This window comes from Pangasianodon hypophthalmus, chromosome 15 (assembly GCF_027358585.1).
Source record: "Pangasianodon hypophthalmus isolate fPanHyp1 chromosome 15, fPanHyp1.pri, whole genome shotgun sequence".
In the NCBI taxonomy this organism is placed as follows: Eukaryota; Metazoa; Chordata; class Actinopteri; order Siluriformes; family Pangasiidae; genus Pangasianodon; species Pangasianodon hypophthalmus.
In genome coordinates this window covers 15,439,022-15,461,530 of record NC_069724.1, presented here as the reverse complement: position 1 = coordinate 15,461,530, position 22,509 = coordinate 15,439,022, and the positions used below count along the sequence as shown (strand labels likewise).

The window sequence follows — 22,509 nt, the reverse complement described above, 5'->3', positions numbered from 1 at the left end:
CCACAGCATACCAGAGGTCTTGTGGAGTCCATGCCTCAACAGGTCAGAGCTGGTTTGGTGCCACAACAGGGATCTACACAATATGGTTTTAATGTTATGGCTGATCAGTGTATGTGCTCTCTTAGTTTCTATGGACAAGGAATCCTGAGGCAAATCTTCCCAATATGGAATCATTAACCAAAGGAATTCTGGGAGTAGAGCCATCTGCATTCTCAGACAGACCCACAATTTTTAAATATTTTCATCTCCCCGGTTCTCCAGGTTGTCTACCTTTGATTGTACTCTACCACTTTTTTCAGGTTAGTTGGCCACCTACCTAAACATTGTAGCAGAAATGCATTTTTTGGCTTCATCGAACATGTTCTTGATGTTAAAAACTTAGAAACTCTCTCTGACAAAGTGGTAAGGGACGTTTCCTTTGAAGACACCTTCTTTAACAAAAAAAAAAAACAAGCCTGGCAAAAAAATCTCCCAAAACCCATGCGCAATAATGTGTTATGGTCTGAGGAGATGAAAGTTGAACTTTTTAACCATAATACCAAAATATATTTGGCCCAAAAAAAACACAGCACATCACCAAAAGAACACCATCCCCACGGTGAAGCATGGAGGCGGCATCATCATGCTTTGGGGCTGCTTTTCTTTAGCTGGAACTGGGGCTTTAAATCAGAGTGGATGGAATAATGAATAGCTCCAAATACCGGTCAATTTTGGCACAAAACCTTAAGGCTTCTGCTAAAATACTTAAGATGGAGAGGAATTTCACCTTTCAGCCTGACAATGACCTAAAGCACACCTCCAAATCAACAAAGGAATGGATTCACCAAAACGAGATCAAGGTTTTGAAATGGCCCAGCCAGAGTCCAGATCTAAATCCAGTTAAAATCTTTGGGGTGACCTGAAGAAGGTTGTGCACAGGAGATGACTAGCCAGTTTGACAGAGTTAGAATGACTTTTACCCAAAAAGCCTGAATGCCATGATAAAATCTAAAGGTGCTTCAACTAAGTAGTAGTTCTACTGTGCGCACACAACCAGGTTACTGTACATTTTTAATTTTTCATTGTTTTCCCTAAAATGATTCTTATTGTTTTCCATTTTAATTTATAGGTAGCAATTTCACAATAAAGGTAAAAAAGTTTCTGATTTATCTTGGTTTCATTTTTTACATCACAAAAACCTGCCATTTTAACAGGGGCATGCAGACTATTTATATCCACTGCAACTGTATTATGGATCCTTTATTCTGTGTAATCTTTTCCTAGTTAAAAGAAGCTACAGTGTCCATGTACAGCCCATGCAGGACCCTTCATTTACCCATGTTGCTGTTATATAATAACCCAATTTAAGTCCATGTAGGGGCCACCTTTTTTGCCTACAAAGGGCCTACATGTGGCCCATCATTAGCCCATATGGGCATACGCATGTGGGGTCAACGTGGAAACTGCAGACCAAAAATGGTTTCAAGGCCATCTGGGACCCATGCGGGTCCTGCATGGACATGCTGGCTAGAGTACTTTCATCACATTCATTTTTCGTGTACATGCTCCTAATTTGCCTCATTGTGTGGACATAAGATGTTTTAAATTTTCTTCAGCTGCTGGAGCAGTGGCATTTATATTTGTTTCATCCATTTTATTTTGATAATCATTGTTGATTATCTCATAGTATATATTTTCAGTTTTCTTTATCACCATTGCCATTGCTTCTTGGTTAATCAGTTAAGGTCATAATTCAAAAATAATGCAGCACATCCCATATCTCTTAAATCTACATAGGTTATTATTAAAACTCTTTAACAAGCATTGAGAGAGTAAGTGAGGTTGAAAAACTGTTTGTGTTCACCAACCCTCCTCCTCATTAACTCCCCACCTTATCTTTAATTACCTCAGGTCTAGGAGCTGTGCAGTAAACGGTATGCCCACTAGTAAGTATTTAGGTTAGTATGAGGGTTAGTATTTATTTATATAGCTATTGAAACAATAAAAATAACAAATATTAATGCAACAAATATATATAAAGTCAATTTCAGGCTCTAACACGTGCTGTGTTGCCATGTTATTTAGAATGGTGATGATGGCATGTGTAGTATACACTGTATGGGGTGACCTTTTTGCCAATTAAATCAGAGACAGCAGCAATAGCATGCAGACAAGGGCATACCTTGCAGGTTTTTGAGTGAGCACTCCAATGGCATTGCCTTGTTGTTCATGGAAAGAAGAGCAAAGGGCAGGCTGTACTCAGGCAGGCCTAAGGCATGGGCTTACTGCAGGGCCTCCAAAATTATGTAAAGGCTGTATGCATAGCATTTGTTCCCTGCAGCTTGTTTAGTTGATCTTTGCAAGTGCTTGGACACAGTACATGGTCATAGAACACATACTCAGGATTCCAGGATGGCAGTAATTCACCATACCCAGAAAAGGAATCAGGTCTCTCTTGTTTTTGGGCACAGGCAGTCTTTGTAGTGCATTGAATTGCTCTGAGGAGATGGATCGCATCCTCTTTGCTAGGATATGGCCTAAGTGTTGTATCATGTGCAATAAGAAATGTGTCTCACCTAGGACACAATAGGTGCCTATATTGGCCTCGAACTTTCAGATTGAACTTTCATTTGCATCGTTGCCAAGACCATAGGACTCAAACTTTGTGCACAAACCTCTGGGTTTCAAATTAATAGAGGTTATTAATAAATTAATTAATGTGCGATTGAGTTTTGTACTTCAATGTAAATATCAGACAGCAAAATTTCAAAAGGTAAATGTGGCTTTTACTGAACTTTCTGTTGATATGCAGAATCAAGCTAATTTTTTGAACAGCAAAGATTGCAATATAACCATGACAATGTTGAACAGCAAAGATTGCAATGTAACCATGACAGTGTTCCATGCATCAGTAAGGTTTAGGCAATAGATGGATTAAATTTCATGTAAGCTCATGCAAAATGTTAAGTGATCGGTAGGTACTCAGGTACTCAGGTAGATACAGGCTCACAAATTGGCTGATAGAGAATCAGAACACATCTGCAATTGCTAAAGTTCATCTTCTGGGACCTCTAAATTATTTTTTGAATGAATTTTTAATGAATTGAGGCATTGAGTTTCATAGAACATCTGCCTAGTAAATTGATGGGTGAGTGAGAGGGTTTTATTTCTTTAGTCAGGGTTTATTTCTGAGCTCAGCAGCTCAGCTCTGTGACTTTACGTAGTTTTCTGTTTCATGGCTGAGTTGCTGCTGTTCCTACACGTTTACACTTTCCAATAATACCACTTACAGTTGACTGTGGAATATCAAGCAGGGATGAAATTTCACGAACTGGTTTTTTGCAAAGGTGGCATCCTATCACAGTTCCATGCTTGAATTCACTGAGCTCTTCAGAATGACCCATTTTTTTCACAAGTGTTTGTAAATGCAGACTGCATGGCTAGGTGCTTGATTTTATACAGCTGTGGCAATGGGTCTGATTGAAATTTACAAGACAGGATCACAGGTGTAGGTCTGTGCTAGCTATGATTTGAAAATTCTGTTATGATTGTTGCCATGACAACTGATTTCATGTGACAACTGTTGTCTGAAGCAAATTCTTGTCTCAGAGACAAGTCACAACAGATTTCTGAGTAATCCAAAAGTTGAGTTTCAAGGAAAGAAATAGTATTATTGACAAAACTTATTAAAATCACACTGATTATTAAAATCACACCCTGCCAGGTCAATTTGACCCACTTTATGCATTCTGGGGTTAATGCTGCATAGGCCGCACTAGCTGGATCTTTGTTATATTTCCTCATTATTTCTGCAGGATTAAAAGCTGGAGTTTGTAGGTAAGTCAGGCAACAGGACTGCACTGTTTAATCAGTTTTATTGTACTTCCCACACTACAACCTTTACATTCTCTAGTTTTGGTTCTCTAGCACTTTTACTTTTAAAAAGTTTGGTGGTTTTGGAAGCTATGGAATTTTCTGAAATGAGTAAGGCGAGCTGGCTGGCTGGCTGATGCAGTAGTGGAGGCACGTATCTACTATCCAGTAATCACCACTAAGGGACTTTTCCCTTGCTTTACTAGACTTTCCTCCCATTGTGGTCTACTACTACAAGTTAAGTTCATGGTTCAGGTTAAAGTCAGAGTAGTTCACAGTTAGTCACAGTTAAAGACATTTAATCACAGATAATCACACGCAATCATAGGCCTGTATTGAACAACAAACCTCATTGTCTGCTGGGGCTCACCCAGACTCCCCACCACTCCATCAGGGAATGGTAATTGTCCCTTATATCTCAGGCCAGACACCTCTTGGGTTGCCAGGACCTCCACTACTCCCTCCGGGAATTGCAGTGGTCCCTTCTCTCTCAGGATGGACCCCTCTTGGTTCCCCTCTTTGGCTTGACCTCATTTAGTTCGGTTTTGATTCACTACTCTTAGGGAATGGCAATAAAATTAATAATATATATATTTAGACACCTACTGTGTTTGTTTTTTGAGATCCCACTTCTGTCACCAGGATTATTGAAGAATTTTTCCTATTCCCCAAATAACACCAGCAGGCAGTCTCACAGATCAAAAGTTTATTCTTCCTCTGCAGAGGGAGCACACTTCAGCAATACAGCAGCAGTGAGTTATCACTTCAGCTATACATGAAGAGTGAACCCATGCTCAAAGGAGGTGTACCTCTTTCATAGTGAGGCAGAAACAATAAAAGAATTTCTCATAGTTTGTATAGAAAGGGTGCATACAAGTTTCTACATATCCTTATTAGGTAACAACAGCTTCAGCAGGTGGTCCCTATAATCTTATGCATATGATATTGATAGGCAAACTGACAAAATCATAATAAGAAGAGACAGGAACAACATATAACATTAAGTATTTCCCAACAGTATTCTCCGGCCCAGAGAGATTACTAATACATGCTCAGCTTAATATAAATCTCTTGATTTATATACAAAGCTTTTCACTAAAATGTGACTTGGTCTCAGAGACCTTTATCTTTAAGCATGTACTGTGCAAATCAGTCTCAGAGGTTTTTAGCTCTAAACTAGGGGTGTAACACAATGTCATTATCTGTATTTGTATCTGTTTAATGCTGAAAATATTTGTATCTGTTTTCATATTCAGATTTTAAACAAGGCCCTAGAAAATTTGGGGAAACACTGAAAAACCAGGGCTGCTGGAAAAAGAAGTAAATGTTTTTTCACAAATTATAACGTAGCAATTTGCAGAACAACTTTATTCAACTCCTGAACGAGTCGCCTTGTGGAAATTTCTGGAATGTTTTCTATCTTCTGTCTAATGTGACTGAGTAAGCAAGCTATCTGTGTTTCAAAATAGCATCTTTCCAAAATGCACAAACTGTTATTTAGGCTATAGTAGACAGCAATAGCCATCTAATAATAATTTATCAGATTTACTGGGCACGCTATCAGAATCTGTTATAAAACTGAGTACCCATTTCAATACTCATACAAATTTTGATTTTTAATACATCAAAACTAACATTAACCTAAGATTAGTTTAAAAGCTGAATATCTATTAAAACAATATTAATTGAAGGTTAGTGACATTAGTTCTTTATTGGTGTGTTTGGTGGACACAGTCACTGAAAAGTAAAAAGCTGAGCTATTTCTTGCCACTGCTTCATTGACTACAGCTCTGATGCATTGAACACAGGTATTCAGAGAAGCATTATTAGGTTTCCACTGGTAAAGTGTTTGTAGTATAATACAAACAAATCAAATGTGTCGTATCAGCTGTGCACTGCCTTTTTATACCTTCTGCACTGCTTACAGGAAAGAATGAAAAGTAAAAGGATTAAATTAATATTTTTTTTATTTTGTTTCCATCCATATCATGGTTCTGATGTATGTCCCAATCCATACCATGGTCCTGAAACAAGTATTTAATCTCTTTCACTTTACACGAAAAAAATAATTTAAACCATTGTAATAAATCTGTTTGCAGCTAAGTTACAACATTACTTACATTAACTTTTTTTTTTTTAATTGTGGGATGGAAGAATTTGCAACTGAAAATACTACCAAGTCCAAACATCTAAGTCCATGGCATGCTCACTTTGCAACAAGCAAGCAGATTTAGAAAGTAAATATCTAATATTGCTGCATTTTATTCCCCATGTTTAGGCCAAATGTATGTAAGTTGTATGTAAATGTGTTAGTTTGTGTGTCTTTTGATATGTAAAACCTCAATTAATCAAGAAAGGACTGCTCTAACAAATCATGCGTTGTTGTTTGTTCAAAAATAACTTTTTTTTTTTCCAGTTGGACCCATAATCAAATAGAATTAATAGAACAAAGAGAGTCATTTTGCTTATTTAGTCACTTATGAAAAAGGAAGGATGCATGCACATTAGTTTGGCTTTTTGAAGGGTTTTTGAAACTTGGTTGTAACTATGCCACTTTTTCAAAAGGCACACCAACTGCTGACAATCATGGCCAAAGGATGACTACTCTCCTTTGAGTCTATCTACACTTCCAGACTGACACTGCGCTCCATCTTCTCATCATGCATGGCTCGTTTGCATGCTTTTTGTAGTTTGATTGGAAATTAATGACAAAATAATTGACAAACAATCGGTCACTAAAAAAGAGTCCTCAGTCCTCATTTAGCAACAGGGAATTTTACATTGTGATGTTGTCATACAGATGTTCTATCTGTTGCTTGAAATATTCTTTAAGCTCTGGCCTCTTGGCTTTTAATGTGGGGGTCAGCAATCCATTTTCTATGGAGAACATCTCATTATGAATATAGATGTCTTTTACCTGTAGACAAAGGAACATTATGAGGTTTTGAAATAAATCAGTTCTGTATTTACTGATAACCTGGTCAAAAATTATCAATTGTGGTCTACACTATGGCAAACATTTCAGCTATGCACTTACTTGCTCAAATGAATGGAGGCCACCGGCTTTGCCCAAACACACCATGTCATCCAAGATGGCTTTCTTTAGTTCCTTCAAAATAACAGGGAAAATTCAGTCTATGACTGGTGGGCTAAAATTTTACATACAGGAACTATTTCATTTACAATGTTAATTTTTTGCATGGAACTTACCACATTCTTACACAGACCATCATAACATCCATCAATGCCCTTTTTCTGGGCCCATGAGGGCATCACTTCAGGATCTGGAACGACAATCCCAACCAGACAAGACTGCAAAGGAATAAAATGGGTAAATTGCATCTTTAAAAGAAAAGTGAAACCTGTTCAGATTATTTTAATAAAGGCCAGTTCTTCTGCCTTGGCAGAGCACCAACCTGCAGGCTGTCTCCATGAACATAGAGCTGAGACACAGGCTCACTGCGAATATAGATGTTCTCGATCTTCTCAGGGGAAATATATTCACCCTGTGCAAGCTTAAATATGTGCTTCTTCCTGTCTATGATCTTTAATGTGCCATTCTGAAAAACAAGAACAGCTAGAAAATTTGCTTATATTTACTGCCAGTGTAATACCATACTATCTGCACAAATGTACAGTGGGTTTGGAAAGTGTTCAGACCCCTTCCCTTTTTTTACACACTTTATTTTACATTTCATTTAAAATGTATTAGACGTAATCTTTGGCCATTACTCTACATACAATAATCCGTAATCACAAAACAAAAATATTGTAGAATTGTTTGAAAATGCATTAAAAATCAAAAACGGAAATATCTCATTTAGCTAAGTATTCAGACCCTTGGCTAAGGCACTCCAAATTGAGCTCAAGTGCATCCTGTTTGGTTTGATTGTCTTTGAGATCGATCTCAAACTTGACTGGAGTCCACAATTAGTAAGACACACACCTGTGTATAAGGTCCCTCATTTCACAGAGCAAGTCAGACCAAAAACCAAGCCATGAAGTGGAACTTTCAATCTCCACAAACAAATTGTGCTAAGACAGATCTGGCCATGAGTATAAACCCATTTCTAAAACACTGACTGTTCCCAGAAGGACAGTGGGCTCTATCATTGGAAGAAGTATGGAACCACCAGGACTCTTCCTAGAGCTGGCCATCTGTAAAAAAACTCAGTAGCTCAGGGCTGAAGGGCCTTGGTCAGGGAGATGACCACGAACCCAGTGACCACTCTAACAGACTTTCAAATGTCCTCTGCAGAGATGCGAGAACTTGCTGACAAGCTCAGAAATACTCACCAATCAATACATCAATCAAGCCTTTATGGTAGAGTGGCTAAGACAGAAGCCATTCTTGAGTTTATATGGTAGGCGCTCAGACCACGAGAAAAAAATTCTCTGCTATGATATGACAAAAATTTAATTCTGGACTCAACTCTAAGCACTTCATCTGGTGGTACAAAAAACAAGGTACTGCTCATACTGCCCCTATGGTGACATGGTGGCATCATGCTTTGAGAGTGCTTCTCAGCAGCAGGGACAGGGAAACTGATCAGAATTGAGGGAAGGATGAATGCAGCCAAATACAGAGTGGTCCATGAAGAAAACCTTCTGCTCTCTGGACCTGCCTGATTCATCCTGATTCATCCTGATGCCCTGCTTCTGGTTGGAATTCTCATCAATTCTCAGCTTCTGCTGAGGATTGACCCACATGGACAGCCTGAAGATCAATGAGATTACTGAGGATGGTACCACTTAAAAACCATGAAGATTGCTTTGGATCACAATTCATATGAACAGTTTTGCTATGATAGCTTTAGGGCTGCAATTGCCATGAACAGTTTTGCACTCAAGTCTCCATCAGTGATCAGTGGATAAGTTCAACAAAACAGACTTCATAGGAAAACTGTAAGGAACTTCCTTGTTACACAATTGCACTATATGACCATGAAGTACACAGTTATAGAAAGGATTTGTTTACAATTGTACTATCTGTTGTCATCCAGATGAGGATTCCCTTTTGAGTCTTTCTTCCTTATATCATCTCAGGGAGTTTTTCCTTGCCACCGTCGCCTCTGGCTTTCACATTAGGGATAAAATTTAAATTTAAAATTTATATCCTCAATGTATTTATTTCTGTAAAGCTGCTTTGTGACAATGTCCGTTGTTAAAAGAAATATACAAATAAAACTGAATTGAACTGAAAACCTGCTCCAGAGTGCACATGACCTCTTACTGGGGCAAAGATTCATCTTTCAGCATGACAATAGCTTGAAGCATACAGAAACAACAGTACTGGAGTGGCTTCTGAATTTCCTTGAATTGTCCAGTCAAAGCACAAACCCTATAGAACATCTGTAGAACAGACCTGAAGATGGCAGGTCACAAACATTCCCAATCCAATCTGAGTGAGCTTGAGAAGATCTATCAGGAAGAATGGATAAACAGCCCAAATCCAAATGTGCTTGTAGAGATTTATCCAAGAAGATTCAGTGCTGTTACTGCTGCCAAAGGCGCTCCTACAAAGTACATTTACAGCATTTGGCAGACATCCTTATTCAGGGCACCATACATTTGAGCAGTTAAGGGCTTTGCTCAAGGACCCAGCAGTGACAGCCTGGTGGTGGTGGAATTCGAACGGACAACCTTCTGATCAGTAGTCCAGCAGCATAACCACTGAGCTACCACTTAACCTAGTAAGTACAGAATAAAGGGTTTGAATACTAATACTTTTTAATAAATTAAACAAAAAGCTTATCACTTTGTCATTATGGATTACTGTGTGTACACTGATGGCAAAAAAACCACCCTGAATTAAGTCAATTTAAATAGTAAATATAGCCTTTTTGCAGGGGTCAAGCACAATATGCAGATCGCACTACAGGTAGCTAGAACTCACCAAGTTGCACAGAACACAAAAAAGTGATTATGTAGGAGAACACAGTTGATGTTATAGATTTTAATCTATTTAAAATAACTGTGAGATTAGATTGGTGATGTGATGGGCATCAAACTGGCATTTTGAGATACAGGATGTGGATTGACCTCAGAAAAGGTCAGCATTTTCGTTAGACATTTAGCTAGGATGTGGAAATAGTGAGCAGGGCTAAAATGTGGAAACTTTCATAAGGACTTTATTTTGCAGGTGCTTATTCCCTTTCATTGCCTTTCATATTAGTAACACGTGAATATATAGACAGGCCTCATATTTTTGTATTACTAATGGTTAACATGTGCATTTTGTAATTTTCTAGGGCATACTTATTACTCAATTTCAGGCAAATATGAATTAATGAACTAAATGGACTCTACTGTAGTCTCTGCATTCTCTATAAAATTCCCTATAATAAGCACTGTATGCCAAGTGGACGGATACAGACCGTTCTCAAACATGAGGTCTTAACATGCTGACTGTGTGATTGACCCAGTGCGCATGCACCAGCTACGAAACCCAGTGCAACCCTATATTAATTGAATATAATCTACATCACAAGCAAAAAAATAATAATAATAATCCATTTACATTTCTTAAGTCAACGCTACAATTTAAATACAAAGTAGCGGCAGAATTCACCCTAACAACCATACTAACGCCAGAAGCATAAGCACATACTGTATATCACCCTAACACTACTGTATTATGCAATTAGCTTAATTAATAGCACAGTCCTGTTACTTAATATGCGCACAAAATACACCTTACCAAAGGAAAGTAAACTAACCAACCGCTAAATGAACATCATGAACTAAAAAAATTTAGCACTCTGGTTCTTCAATGTCGTGCGAGTCACTAAGTCTCTCCCAGGAGCAAAGAGCCTGGTGCTTGAAAATGGCGCACTCTGATTTGTTCAATTCAGTGAAGCCCATTTAAAGGGACTACAGCCTCTTTAAAACATGATTATCTCAGCTGAGAACAAAAAGACTCCAATCTCTCGTTTTTCCTGATGTATGCACACACACGCACACATTTTCTGAGAATGCAGTATATGGTAGGCTATATTTCTTCCCAGATGTATTAATTTGATAGCATGACATACAGATTTCAAATTTGACCAAGAAAAAACATAGCAAATAAAAACATATCAAATTTAATCTTCAGTTGAGGAGATATATATGCTTTTTTTTTGTTATGGCTCCCCCTATAGGCCAATGAAATTTGTGGAGTGGCCAGAGAGTGTCCTACTGACTACGTATTGTGAAGTTCGTAGAAATTTGACTTTTCATTCAGAAGATACGACTCTTTTAATACATACATGCAATGGCCTAAATCATTTTGGCCAATCAAACCTGTTCTCGATCATTTTGTCAGCAAACTCTTTACCTGCTAGATTTCATATTTTATGCCGATCAGATGAACGGCCTAGGGCTAGTTTGAAAAAAAAAAAAAAAAAAGTCTTTTAGAAAATTAAAGATGATAGAAAGCAAAAAGTATCAGCCAAAAGTAATTAAACTATATGGAAAAACATGCTAGAGGACCAGGAATCCTGCTGATACAACAAGTTTTGCTCCTACCATTTACAGTTAACAAGTTTTATTTCCTACAGTTGTGAAGATAAAAAAAGATATTCATTTATTATAGACCTTAGCTTCTACCCCTGTGGATGACCATGCCTGACCTCAGAATCTTGACCTGTAGTTTCGTCTGGATGCATACAAGCAGTCATGAGTTACTGCTCTTTGAATAAAATATGCTACACATCATTAGAAGTGATTGACATGTGGCGGCCATATTGTTTATAACTGTCAACATGCTTTTAATATCTTTTGAGGTTCACACTCTCCTGAATAGTTTGACATCAGGTTCGTGAAGATCAGCCAAAGATCCTAGGACTAGTTTAGTAGGTTTTGCATATTATGCAAATTTCCAAAAAAAAATCTGTCATGGAAGAAACTAGTGGGTGGGATCTAGCTGAATTCAGCAGAAGCCAAGAAATAAAATGAAAAGATAATTTTGAGTGTACAGTTTACGGTTCTCGAGATATACAATCAGGTCCATAAATATTGGGACAGTGACACAGTTTTGGTAATTTTGCCTCTGTATACCACCACAGTGGATTTGAAATGAAGGAGTCAAGATGTGACTGAAGCGTAGACTTTCAGCTTTAATTCAAGGGGTTTAACAAAAATATTGCATTAACCGTTTAGGAATTACAGCCATTTTTTTACAGAGTTCCTCCATTTTCACAGGCTCAAAAGTAATGGGACAATTGACTGATAAGCAGTTTCATGGCCAGCTGTGGCCTGTTTCCTCCTTATTTCATGATAAATTAAGGAGATAAAAGGTCTGGAGCTGATTCCAAGTGTTGAATTTGCATTTGGTAGCTGTTCATGGGAACTCTCAATATGCCGTCCAAAGAGGTGTTGATGCAAGTGAAGGAGGCCCATCATTAGGCTGAAAAACCAAAACAGACCTATCAGAGAGATAGCAGAAACTTTAGGAGGGCCATATCAACAATTTGGAACATTCTTAAAAAGAAGGAATGCACTGGCGAGCTCAGCAACACCAAAAGGCCTGGGAGACCACAGAAAACAACTAAAGTGGATGATTGCAGAATTCTTTTCTTATTGAAGAACAACCCCTTCACAATATCTAGCCATGTCAGGAACACTCTGGAGGAGGTAGGCCTATCATTGTCAAAGTCTACAATCAAGAGCCACCTTCATGAATGTAAATACAGACGGTTTACCTCAAGATGCAAACCACTGGTAACACTCAAGAACACAAAGGCCAGATTAGACTTTGCTAAAAAACCTCTAAAAAAGCCTGACCAGTTCTGATGCAAGATTAACTTGTACCAGAATGATGGGAAGAGAAAAGTATGGAGAAGGAAAGGAAGGGCTCATGATCCAAAGCATACCACATCATCCGTCAAACATGTGGAGGCAGTGTTATGGCATGGGCATGTTTGGCTGCCAATGGAACTGGGTCACTGGGGTTTATTGATAATGTGACTGTTGATAGAAGCAGCAGGATGAATTCTGAAGTGTACAGAGCTATACTTTCTGCTCAGATTCAGTCAAATGCTTCAAAACTGATAGGACAGCGCTTCACAGTACAGATGGATAACAACCCAAAACATACTGTGAAAGCAGCCCAAGAGCTTGGAAATTAAATGTTCTTAAATGGCCGAGTCAGTCACCTGACCTCAACGCAGCTGAGCTGCTTTTCACTTACTGAAGACAAATCTGAAGGCAGAATGACCCACAAACAAGCAGCAACTGAAGATGGCTGCAGTAAAGACCTGGCAAATCATCTCAAGGGAGGAAACTCAGGATTTGGTGATGTCCATGGGGTCCAGACTTCAGGTAGTCATTGACTGCAAAGGATTTACCTCCAAGTAATAAAAATAATCCTAATATTTATGATTATATTAGTTTGTCCCATTACTTTTGAGCCTGTGAAAATGGATGAACTCTGTAAAAAATGGTTGTAATTCCTAAACGGTTAATGCAATATTTTTGTTAAACCCCTTGAATTAAAGCTGAAAGTCTACGCTTCAGTCACATCTTGACTGCTTCATTTCAAATCCACTGTGGTGGTGTACAGAGGAAAAATTACCAAAACTGTGTCACTGTCCCAATATTTATGGACCTGACTGTAGGACAAAACGTAAACACTTGCACAACAGTGCTGCCATAAGGCTGACACTGGCCCTTTTACTTCCCTGAGTAACACTGGGAATTCTGAAACATGTGACAAATTTTGGTGTTTCTGTGCCTTACGGTTTGGGCTGCCTATCTCATTTTAGAAGAATCAGACTAATAATAATAAATATGGCCATAAGCGGCAATCTGCGGGGGCCAAGCACTGAGTGCAGACTGCGCCACAGGTAGCTAGCCCTCACTAACTTGCATAGAATACTAAAGAAACCACAGATGAACATAATATTAAATGTTCATGTCGGTAGCTTGATGCTAAACCCGTGAAGTATGTGCTGCAATGTGATTGGCTAATGGCTGAAATGTTTTTAAAGTAACCTAGTCAACAATAAAAATCCTTTCACAGATTAGACAACGATGCAAAAAAACAGATTTTATCTTCATTGGACTTATAAACTGAGAAAGAGAAATTTGAATCTAATCACACCCCCTACTGAAAATCTGTAAGATTAACTGTTTTACTATACACTCATGTCCACTTTATTAGTAACACTAGTGCACTTGCACAGTCATGGAGTTATCTATCTGTATGTTGGTACCAGATGGGCTGGTTTGAATATTTCAGAAAATGCTGATCTCCTGGTATTTTCACCCACAACAGTCTCTAGAGTGGTGCAAAAAACAAAAAACACCAAGTGAGCAGCAGTTCTGTGAGTGGAAATGACTTGTTGATAAGAAAGGAACTATACTGCCAGGAACTATATAGTAACTCATATAATCACTCTTTAGAACCATGGTGAGAAGAAATGCATCTCGGCATGGACAAAACATTGAATCTTGAGGTGGATGGGCTACAACAGCAGAAGACTACATTGAGTTCCCCTCCTGTCAGCCAAGAACAGGAATCTGAGGCTATCACCCAAACTGGTTTGATGTGTTGTGTCTGAGATGCTTTTCTACTCACCACAGTTGTAAAGGTTGTGCTTATTTGAGTTATTATACACCCAAGGAATAAGTAGCAAAAATAATTTTCACAGTAGGACCTATGGAATTCGAGATATGAAAACCTAAAAATGCTTTGCTGTAGCCCCACTGTTAGGACGATCGGGCTCACATCATATGCCTAAGTAACGGGAAGGAGTAGTATGTACTGACCAAGTTTCAGGACTGTAGGACCTAGGTTTGGTCTGCATGAACAGTTTTAGCGAAGAAGAAGAAAAAGCCTAACGAAAACAATAGGCTTCCAAGCACTATATGCTTGGCCCACTAATTATTTAGCAACAATGTGTGCAAAAACTGAAGGGATCTGAATTCTTTCTGAAGCCACTGTATGTTTAACTCACTAAACTTCCAAAGTACACAGTCTATCACATCAGTATCTGTTTACATAGAAAAAGGAAACAGTGAGCACAGTTTCAGGGAAACATACCTTATGTTTCTGAAATGACAAAATATTGTCAGTATAACGAATATTACACTATAGATCAATTTTGATTTAAAATCAAAAAAAGATAATATGATTAAAAGTTTCAAATTAGGAAAATATGATGAAAAGTTTAAGATATGCCTTTTGGTGTTAATATAATTCCTTTTCCAGCATGAACCAAATGATATGAATGCTGTGATATGACAGCACACCGGTAACCATTGTCCAATGTCTCCTGTGTGAAGCCACCCATCCGAATCCAGTGTTTCTGCTGTCATAGCTGGATCCTTCAGATAGCCTTTAAAGACATTTGGGCCTTTGACACACACCTGCAATTCAATCAGAATGTTTTTTTTAGGCTAAATCAAATAGGTAAGCTACATAGTGCAATATTAATTGGTAGTGTTGGCAGTCGCAGGTGCCCAATAATGCAAATTATTAAACACCATGATATCATATTTCTACCTCCCCCTCTCCTTTTGAAGTAAAGTAGTTCTTCTCTGGCACATCCACAAGTTTAATGATGTTGCATGGTAGTGGAGCACCCACATGACCTACAAATAACAGGGGAATATAAATTATCATGCAGACAGGGCACTAAGCTTCCATCATCTCTTCACACAAAATTAGGTGTTGTCACATCACCAGCAGCCTCGGCCATGAACTTCATTCACTGCTACAGCGCAGCATTCACAAATCCAACTCCATTTCCCAGCATCATGGACTACAAAATACATCACATGAGTCTATCACCCACATGTACCCCTGAATTCAAATTACATGCACCTGTACCCAATCACACTCATGCTTTAAATAATCTGGACATTCAAATACTCATTGAGAAGTCTCGCTCCTAGCCTGTTTTAATTCAGTGGTGGTATACTGACATTGTTCTGTTGTTATTTTGCCGCTTGTTTTGCCTAATATGGGCTGTTTGCTGATCGCCTGACCTATGTCTGTTTCTTGACCTTGAGTTTTGGATTGTCTGATGGATTTTAAATAATAATAAAAAAAATTACTTGCATCCCACGTCACTGCCTCTGTGATAGGTATATAATTTTTTAAAAATTATTGTTACACATGTAGGGATGAGCAGAGGCTTCATTTTATAAGGTTATAGCATTGTATGTATTTTTTAAATTAGTTTGGGGAGGTGTGGTGCAGGAAGCACTTAGTAGATTAGATTACTTACTGTTTTTACAGTGATGCAGTGATTTCAATAATGTTGATAAGTTTGTTCTTGTAATTTGTTATAAATGTTTAGACACCTTACTTGTCACCATAAAAGCACAAATGAAGTAATAATCAGTTTCTAGTACAATGGGTATGGATGAATGGGAATGACCATGTTTAGGGCCCTACTTAGCGGGTCCTACCATGGTAGGCTTGCACTTCTGTCTTTTAAACACATAACATTCCAGTCACAAGTAATTTTCTTTCTCTTATTATTCACATAAAATGTAATGTATGGATGTAGTGGGAATACAGGTTATTGTATAACTGACAGTGATGTCATACGAGGCAATCAGGTTTACCTGAAGTCCAGTCTCCAGGGGTCGTGAACGTGCAGCCGGCTGTGCACTCTGTCTGTCCATATGCTTCATACACCTTTAAACATGGATGTATGCACAATACATGAATATACAGATGCTCAGTGTTCAATGTAAAGCTGGCAGACAATATCAGAGAAAGTGAGTATTCAAAGTTTTTTGTGCGTATATGGGTGAGCATGTGTGGGTGATCCCACCTGACAGCCCAGAGCTGCTCTCAAAAAGCTGAGTACAGTAGGAGAGGTGGGAGCAGCACCTGTTATAACCATGCGAAGCCTCCCACCTAAATTGGCCTGCAAAGCAATTACACTCTGATTAGTCCCCAATATATGTATGCGACTTACTTCAAAATATCACGCTCATCAGTATACCCACTCAATCTCTTATGCCTGACTCCAAACATGCATATTGGCTTAATTTAAGTTGTGGGATGGATACAAGTTATGGAGATATAAGGAAACAGGGTTTAAGCTCAGCCATGACGACACACCTGAATCTTGCTGAAGAAGATCTTATCCCAAATGCTGTTATTGCGGATGATCCCACTGCTGACCTCTTCTCCTTTTTTCTTTGCAGCAAAATTAAGGAGCCAACGCTTCACAGGGGTATTGGCCTGAGTGAAGATCTGAACAAAAATAATCAAGAAACTACATCAATTGCCATGCTGTATGTATGTATGTGTAAAGTCAGCAGGATATTATTATAGTTAAAATTTTTTTAAAGCTCAACTTTAGTTTTTTTTTAAACCTTACTCTTTGGTACATTTGAACAGTGAAATGTACAATCATACTAATAATTAGCTGTATCTTCTATAAAGTATTATATATATAGTTAGGTCCATAAGTATTGGGACAATGACACAATTTTGGTAATTTTGCCTCTGTATTCCACCACAATGGATTTGAAATGAAGCAATCAAGATTTGACTGAAGTGTAGACTTTCAGCTTTAATTCAAGGGGTTTAACAAAAATATTGCATTAACCGTTTACGAATTACAGCCATTTTTTACAGAGTCCCTCCATTTTCACAGGCTCAAAAGTAATGGGACAATTGACTGATAAAGCAGTTTCATGGCCAAGCTGTGGCCTGTTTCCTCCTTATTTCATGATAAATTAAGGAGATAAAAGGTCTGGAGCTGATTCCAAGTGTTGAATTTGCATTTGGTAGCTGTTCATGGGAACTCTCAATATGCCGTCCAAAGAGGTGTTGATGCAAGTGAAGGAGGCCATCATTAGGCTGAAAAACCAAAACAGACCTATCAGAGAGATAGCAGAAACTTTAGGAGGGCCATATCAACAATTTAGTACATTCTTAAAAAGAAGGAATGCACTAGTTAGCTCAGCAGCACCAAAAGGCCTGGAAGACCACAGAAAACAACTAAAGTGGATAATTGCAGAATTCTATTCTTATTGAAGAAAACCCTTTCACAACATCTAGCCATGTCAGGAACACTCTGGAGGAGGTAAGCGTATCATTGTCAAAGTCTACAGTCAAGAGCCACCTTCATGAATGTAAATACAGACGGTTTACCTCAAGATGCAAACCGCTGGTAACACTCAAGAACAGACTTTGCTAAAAAACCTCTAAAAAAGCCTGACCAGTTCTGATGGAAGATTAACTGAGTGTTACCAGAATGATGGGAAGAGAAAAGTATGGAGAAGAAAAGGAAAGGCTCATACCACATCATCCGTCAAACATGTGGAGGCAGTGTTATGGCATGGGCATGTATGGCCACCAATGGAACTGGGTCACTGGGGTTTATTGTTGATGTGAATGCTGATAGAAGTAGCAGGATGTATTCTGTAGTGTATAGAGCTATACTTTCTGCTCAGATTCAGTCAAATGCTTCAAAACTGATAGGACAGTGCTTCACAGTACAGATGGATAACAACCCAAAACATACTGTGAAAGCAGCCCAAGAGCTTGGAAATTAAATGTTCTTAAATGGCCGAGTCAGTCACCTGACCTCAACGCAGCTGAGCTGCTTTTCACTTACTGAAGACAAATCTGAAGGCAGAATGACCCACAAACAAGCAGCAACTGAAGATGGCTGCAGTAAAGACCTGGCAAAGCATCTCAAGGGAGGAAACTCAGGATTTGGTGATGTCCATGGGGTCCAGACTTCAGGCAGTCATTCACTACAAAGGATTTACCTCCAAGTAATAAAAATAATCCTAATATTTATGATTATATTAGTTTGTCCAATTACTTTTGAGCCTGTGAAAATGGAGGGACTCTGTAAAAAATAGCTGAAATTCCTAAACGGTCAATGCAATATTTTTGTTAAAGCCCTTGAAGTAAAGCTGAAAGTTTACACTTCAGTCACATCTTGATTGCTTCATTTCAAATCCAGTGTGGTGGAGTATAGAGGCAAAATTACTGAAATTGTGTCTCTGTCCAAATACTTATGGACCTGACTGTAGATGAGATCCAGCGGCATCATATCACTGAAAATAAAATAAAAGCGAATAAATACAATTTATATACAGTATAAATGCTTGAGGCTGTAGGAAGTTGCATGCAAGAGTCCCACAGGGCCATATTCAAGGTGGGCAACTTAAAGCTACCAACTCTTAAGTTGAAAAAATGCATTGAAAGAACATTTACTCTGTATTTAGAGTCAGCTTACGCATCAGTTGATTTTCTAGGTGCCCCATTCAGGTGGTCAGATTTTTCTAGTGTCACAGATGTGGAGATGGATCCCAGTGTAGTCAAGTGCAAAAACTCAGTGGTAAAGCGATACATTATAGATTTAATATTGTAACAAAAGTTTCAAATAAAATAAAAAAATAAACGAACAAACAAAATATTTATCAAAATGTAAAAAATACTCTGCAAATGAAAGTAATGAGAATCAATTGAAAATAAATTTTTCAAAAAGATTACTTTTGATTCACACTCATTTTGCTTTCATTTTTTTCAATTTGTGGATTTTTCTGATGCTGCTTTTTTTTCTTGCTTCTGGAATCACTCTACTGCTTCTGCAATCTTTTTCTGCTTTTGGCCCTTAAATCTCTATTGGTTGTCTGATTTTGGAGTGGGAGGCGCTCTGAAAGTTAGCCACATCCACCCCATTAACAGTGGAGCTGCCATGGCGGAACAAACGGAGCTGAGTGCTCAGCAGCAGGGACACTGTATTGTAGTTTCACTAAAAAGCTGACCAAAAAAAACCACATATGGGTAGCTACTGAACTGTTTGTAGATGCATTCACTCACATTTCTTTATCATATATGTCTTCATTCCATCTAATTAAGTAGCGGTTTAAAAACTAGGTGAAGAGGCTGAATCTGGCTTATCATCCTGATTTTTTGTTTACACTTTCCGACCATTATCTCTTCATTATAAAAATGCCTCAAAAGTCTGACAATTCCAAATGAAACTAAATATACTTTCAAAATGCTCAGTATGAAGAAATTTACTGTCGAATTTCTGGAATAGTGATTCGAAAATAAAAAAAAAAACTGCATCAGAAAATTCCACAAGTAGAAAAAAAAATTAAAGCAACAACTTGTGTGACTTTCTTGACTTCTTTTTGGAAAAATTATTTTGAACTCTTGCTAGCTACAGACTAGGTATCTAGAACTCTTGCTAGCTACAGACTAGGTATGTAGAATGGGACTGGGATCCTGCATGAAGCAAAGGTACTTTTATGTGGAACAGATGCTTGTGGGAAGGCTTTCCAGGTTTCAGCAAAATTCCCACCCCGATTACACCTCAAAACCACACAAAGACTTGAAACTTGCCCAAAATGATTGTGCATAGGACAAGGTAGATGCATTTTTCTTCTTTTCCTCAGTCTTTTCAGGGAAAGAAGTTAAAAGTGAATAGAATAGAATAGAATAGAATAGAACAGAATATGCCTTTATTGTCATTGTCACAGGTACAATGAAATTTAAAAGTGCTCTTCAGTCAGTGCCTAAATAATTTAATATGACAACAATGCTAAAATATAATAATTTAAATACTTTAGAATTCCTAAAATTATGAATAAATAAGAATAAATATACCTTAAACTGCACATGAGTATACCCACACACATGCAATATATAAAAATGTTGAACATGATTCTACATCCTACACATACCTCCACCGTTTTACAGATCCAGCAATTCAACTATTCAACTATTCTAAAAGTGGTGCACATTTCAGATTTGTAGTATCTGCAGTATATGGGCTATTTTAAAGGTGAGTATTGGACACAATAGGGAAAGTTCTGTAGATTGATTTCTGTACAAAACTGTGAGATCAGTCTCCTGGTTCACAAATTGGGGATACATATCCCAGGTCGCCACCCTGGCTTCAGCCATAAGGTCATTCAGAAACCATCTAGTCAGCAGTGCATGGCCCCTGCAAAAAGAGGTAGAACTTTAGGCACTGGGTGGCACCAGGTCCAATCAATGGAACACACACCATTTTTTGGAACAATTTAATGTTCCAAAGTTAATACGCCTCTTTTTCCTTTTTTGAGAAAAGCCTCATGCCTCCAGAGAGTTGGGGCTTGTTTCCCTTCTCAATGAGACATGGATGCATCTCTGAATGTGTTATTTGTGACTAAGTCACAGGTTGAACTCGCTTTCAAGGTTCCCTTTGTTCTTACAGCCCCTAAGGGTGCTACTGTTGCAGTTGCATTTAACAGTCTAAGCATTCTTGCAAGAGCTGGAACCTCACACAGCAGGCCACCTAAATTAACTGGCAAGCTCAATAATGTCTCGAAAATGCCACATTTTGGGGAAACAGAGTGGCTAGCATTCCCAACGAATCTAGAGTCACTGCGAAGGGTATGGTCTGCTTCTGTGCTAGTCATCTTTCACAGTTTGTCATGAGCCCAAGTGCTCTAATGTATGTGTGGAGGGTAGACATGTCCTGGATGGACTGCTCCCTAATGGGAACCCATCCAAGTATGACATTACCTTTATGCCCCTAGCCATCACAGGTAACAAGGCTGCTTGCCTGTATTTTGTAAACCCCCCCCTCAGCTCTAGGGATAGGCTGGAGAGTAGGGCATTGAATTGGAATGTCTGTCCTTGTGATGCAAACTCCAAAAAAATCTTTGTTGCAATGCGATGAAGGCATGAAATGTGCATCACACAGCTTCACCAATGTGACCCAGTCTGTGACTGCACAACATAATTAACATTTGATAGCCTTACCTACATAAAGGAAGGGCCTTAAAAATCAGCCAAGGAGAACTGTCCTTCTTCTGAACTAAGAACTACAAGAAGTCAAACTCATTGTTCTGACAATAGGGTCTATCCTTCTGATTGTGCCTCTGTCCAGAGTAAACAAATCCTTGGAAAAGAGTAGCCACTTGATGGGATTGGAAATTGGACAGGCCCTAAGCCCCAAAGGCTGGGCTGATAACAGAATAGAAATTTATACCTCTGTAGCTTTGTCAACCACACCTGACACAGTCCATAAACCAAATTGGTGAAGAGCCATCCTGCATCCTATCATAGGTGTTATACTGCCAAGACTGAGCCGTTAACATAGTGGGGTCCATCTTGACAACATCACCCACCGTTCCATCTTGTCCAGGTCGAGGCAGTGTAGGTCATTCAGAGTGAATGGCTCCACCGAAGGAGTGGCCGCATCTCCTCCCTCCTCATCCTCCTCTTCCTTGCTTCCTGCTTTATGGTCATCGCTGTTCTGTCCATGGTGATGATCTTCACGATTTCCATTGATTGCTCTGCTGCTTCCCCACTCTTCTTTATTTTGTTCTCCTGTCCTCCATCTTCTCCTGCTTCACCCTGCTCTTTTCAGGGTCGCACTCCACTTAACACTGACACGCCAACTATTTATAAATGCACCTAAATGACTGTGCTAGGCAGTAGTTGTTTGTTCATTTGATTTGTACGAGTGCTGAAGTATTTCAGTATTTTAACAGAAGTATAAAAATAACATCATCTACTTGCAATTAGAATCTACTTGCTTCTGATATTTTGGTTTCAGTACTGATCCAGATACAAGTGTAAAACGCTGTGTGTCAAAATATTAGCTAATGATGGAATATCATTTTGCTTGTTCCACGTGTGCCTCTGAATCGCATATTTAATTATAAACTGGCAGTGGGGGTCGTGGTCGA

General features: G+C 38.6%; 1 protein-coding gene across 5 annotated transcripts in view; it reads right to left on the bottom strand.

Moving 5' to 3' along the window:
- Window positions 1–4,543: 4,543 nt before the first annotated feature.
- The window catches only part of acsl6 (acyl-CoA synthetase long chain family member 6), a 130,770-nt gene continuing 112,804 nt past the window's right edge, over window positions 4,544–22,509 (bottom strand). For all 5 annotated transcript variants that reach the window (XM_026928679.3, XM_053239995.1, XM_053239997.1 and 2 more), the window contains 9 exons: window positions 16,916–17,050; window positions 16,623–16,718; window positions 16,411–16,483; window positions 15,341–15,429; window positions 15,088–15,204; window positions 7,269–7,412; window positions 7,063–7,164; window positions 6,890–6,961; window positions 4,544–6,769 (listed from right to left, as the gene is read on the bottom strand). In XM_026928679.3, coding sequence (XP_026784480.1) covers window positions 6,629–6,769; window positions 6,890–6,961; window positions 7,063–7,164; window positions 7,269–7,412; window positions 15,088–15,204; window positions 15,341–15,429; window positions 16,411–16,483; window positions 16,623–16,718; window positions 16,916–17,050 — 969 coding nt within the window. In that variant the 3' untranslated portion in view covers window positions 4,544–6,628. The remainder of the gene's footprint in view (window positions 6,770–6,889; window positions 6,962–7,062; window positions 7,165–7,268; window positions 7,413–15,087; window positions 15,205–15,340; window positions 15,430–16,410; window positions 16,484–16,622; window positions 16,719–16,915; window positions 17,051–22,509) is intronic.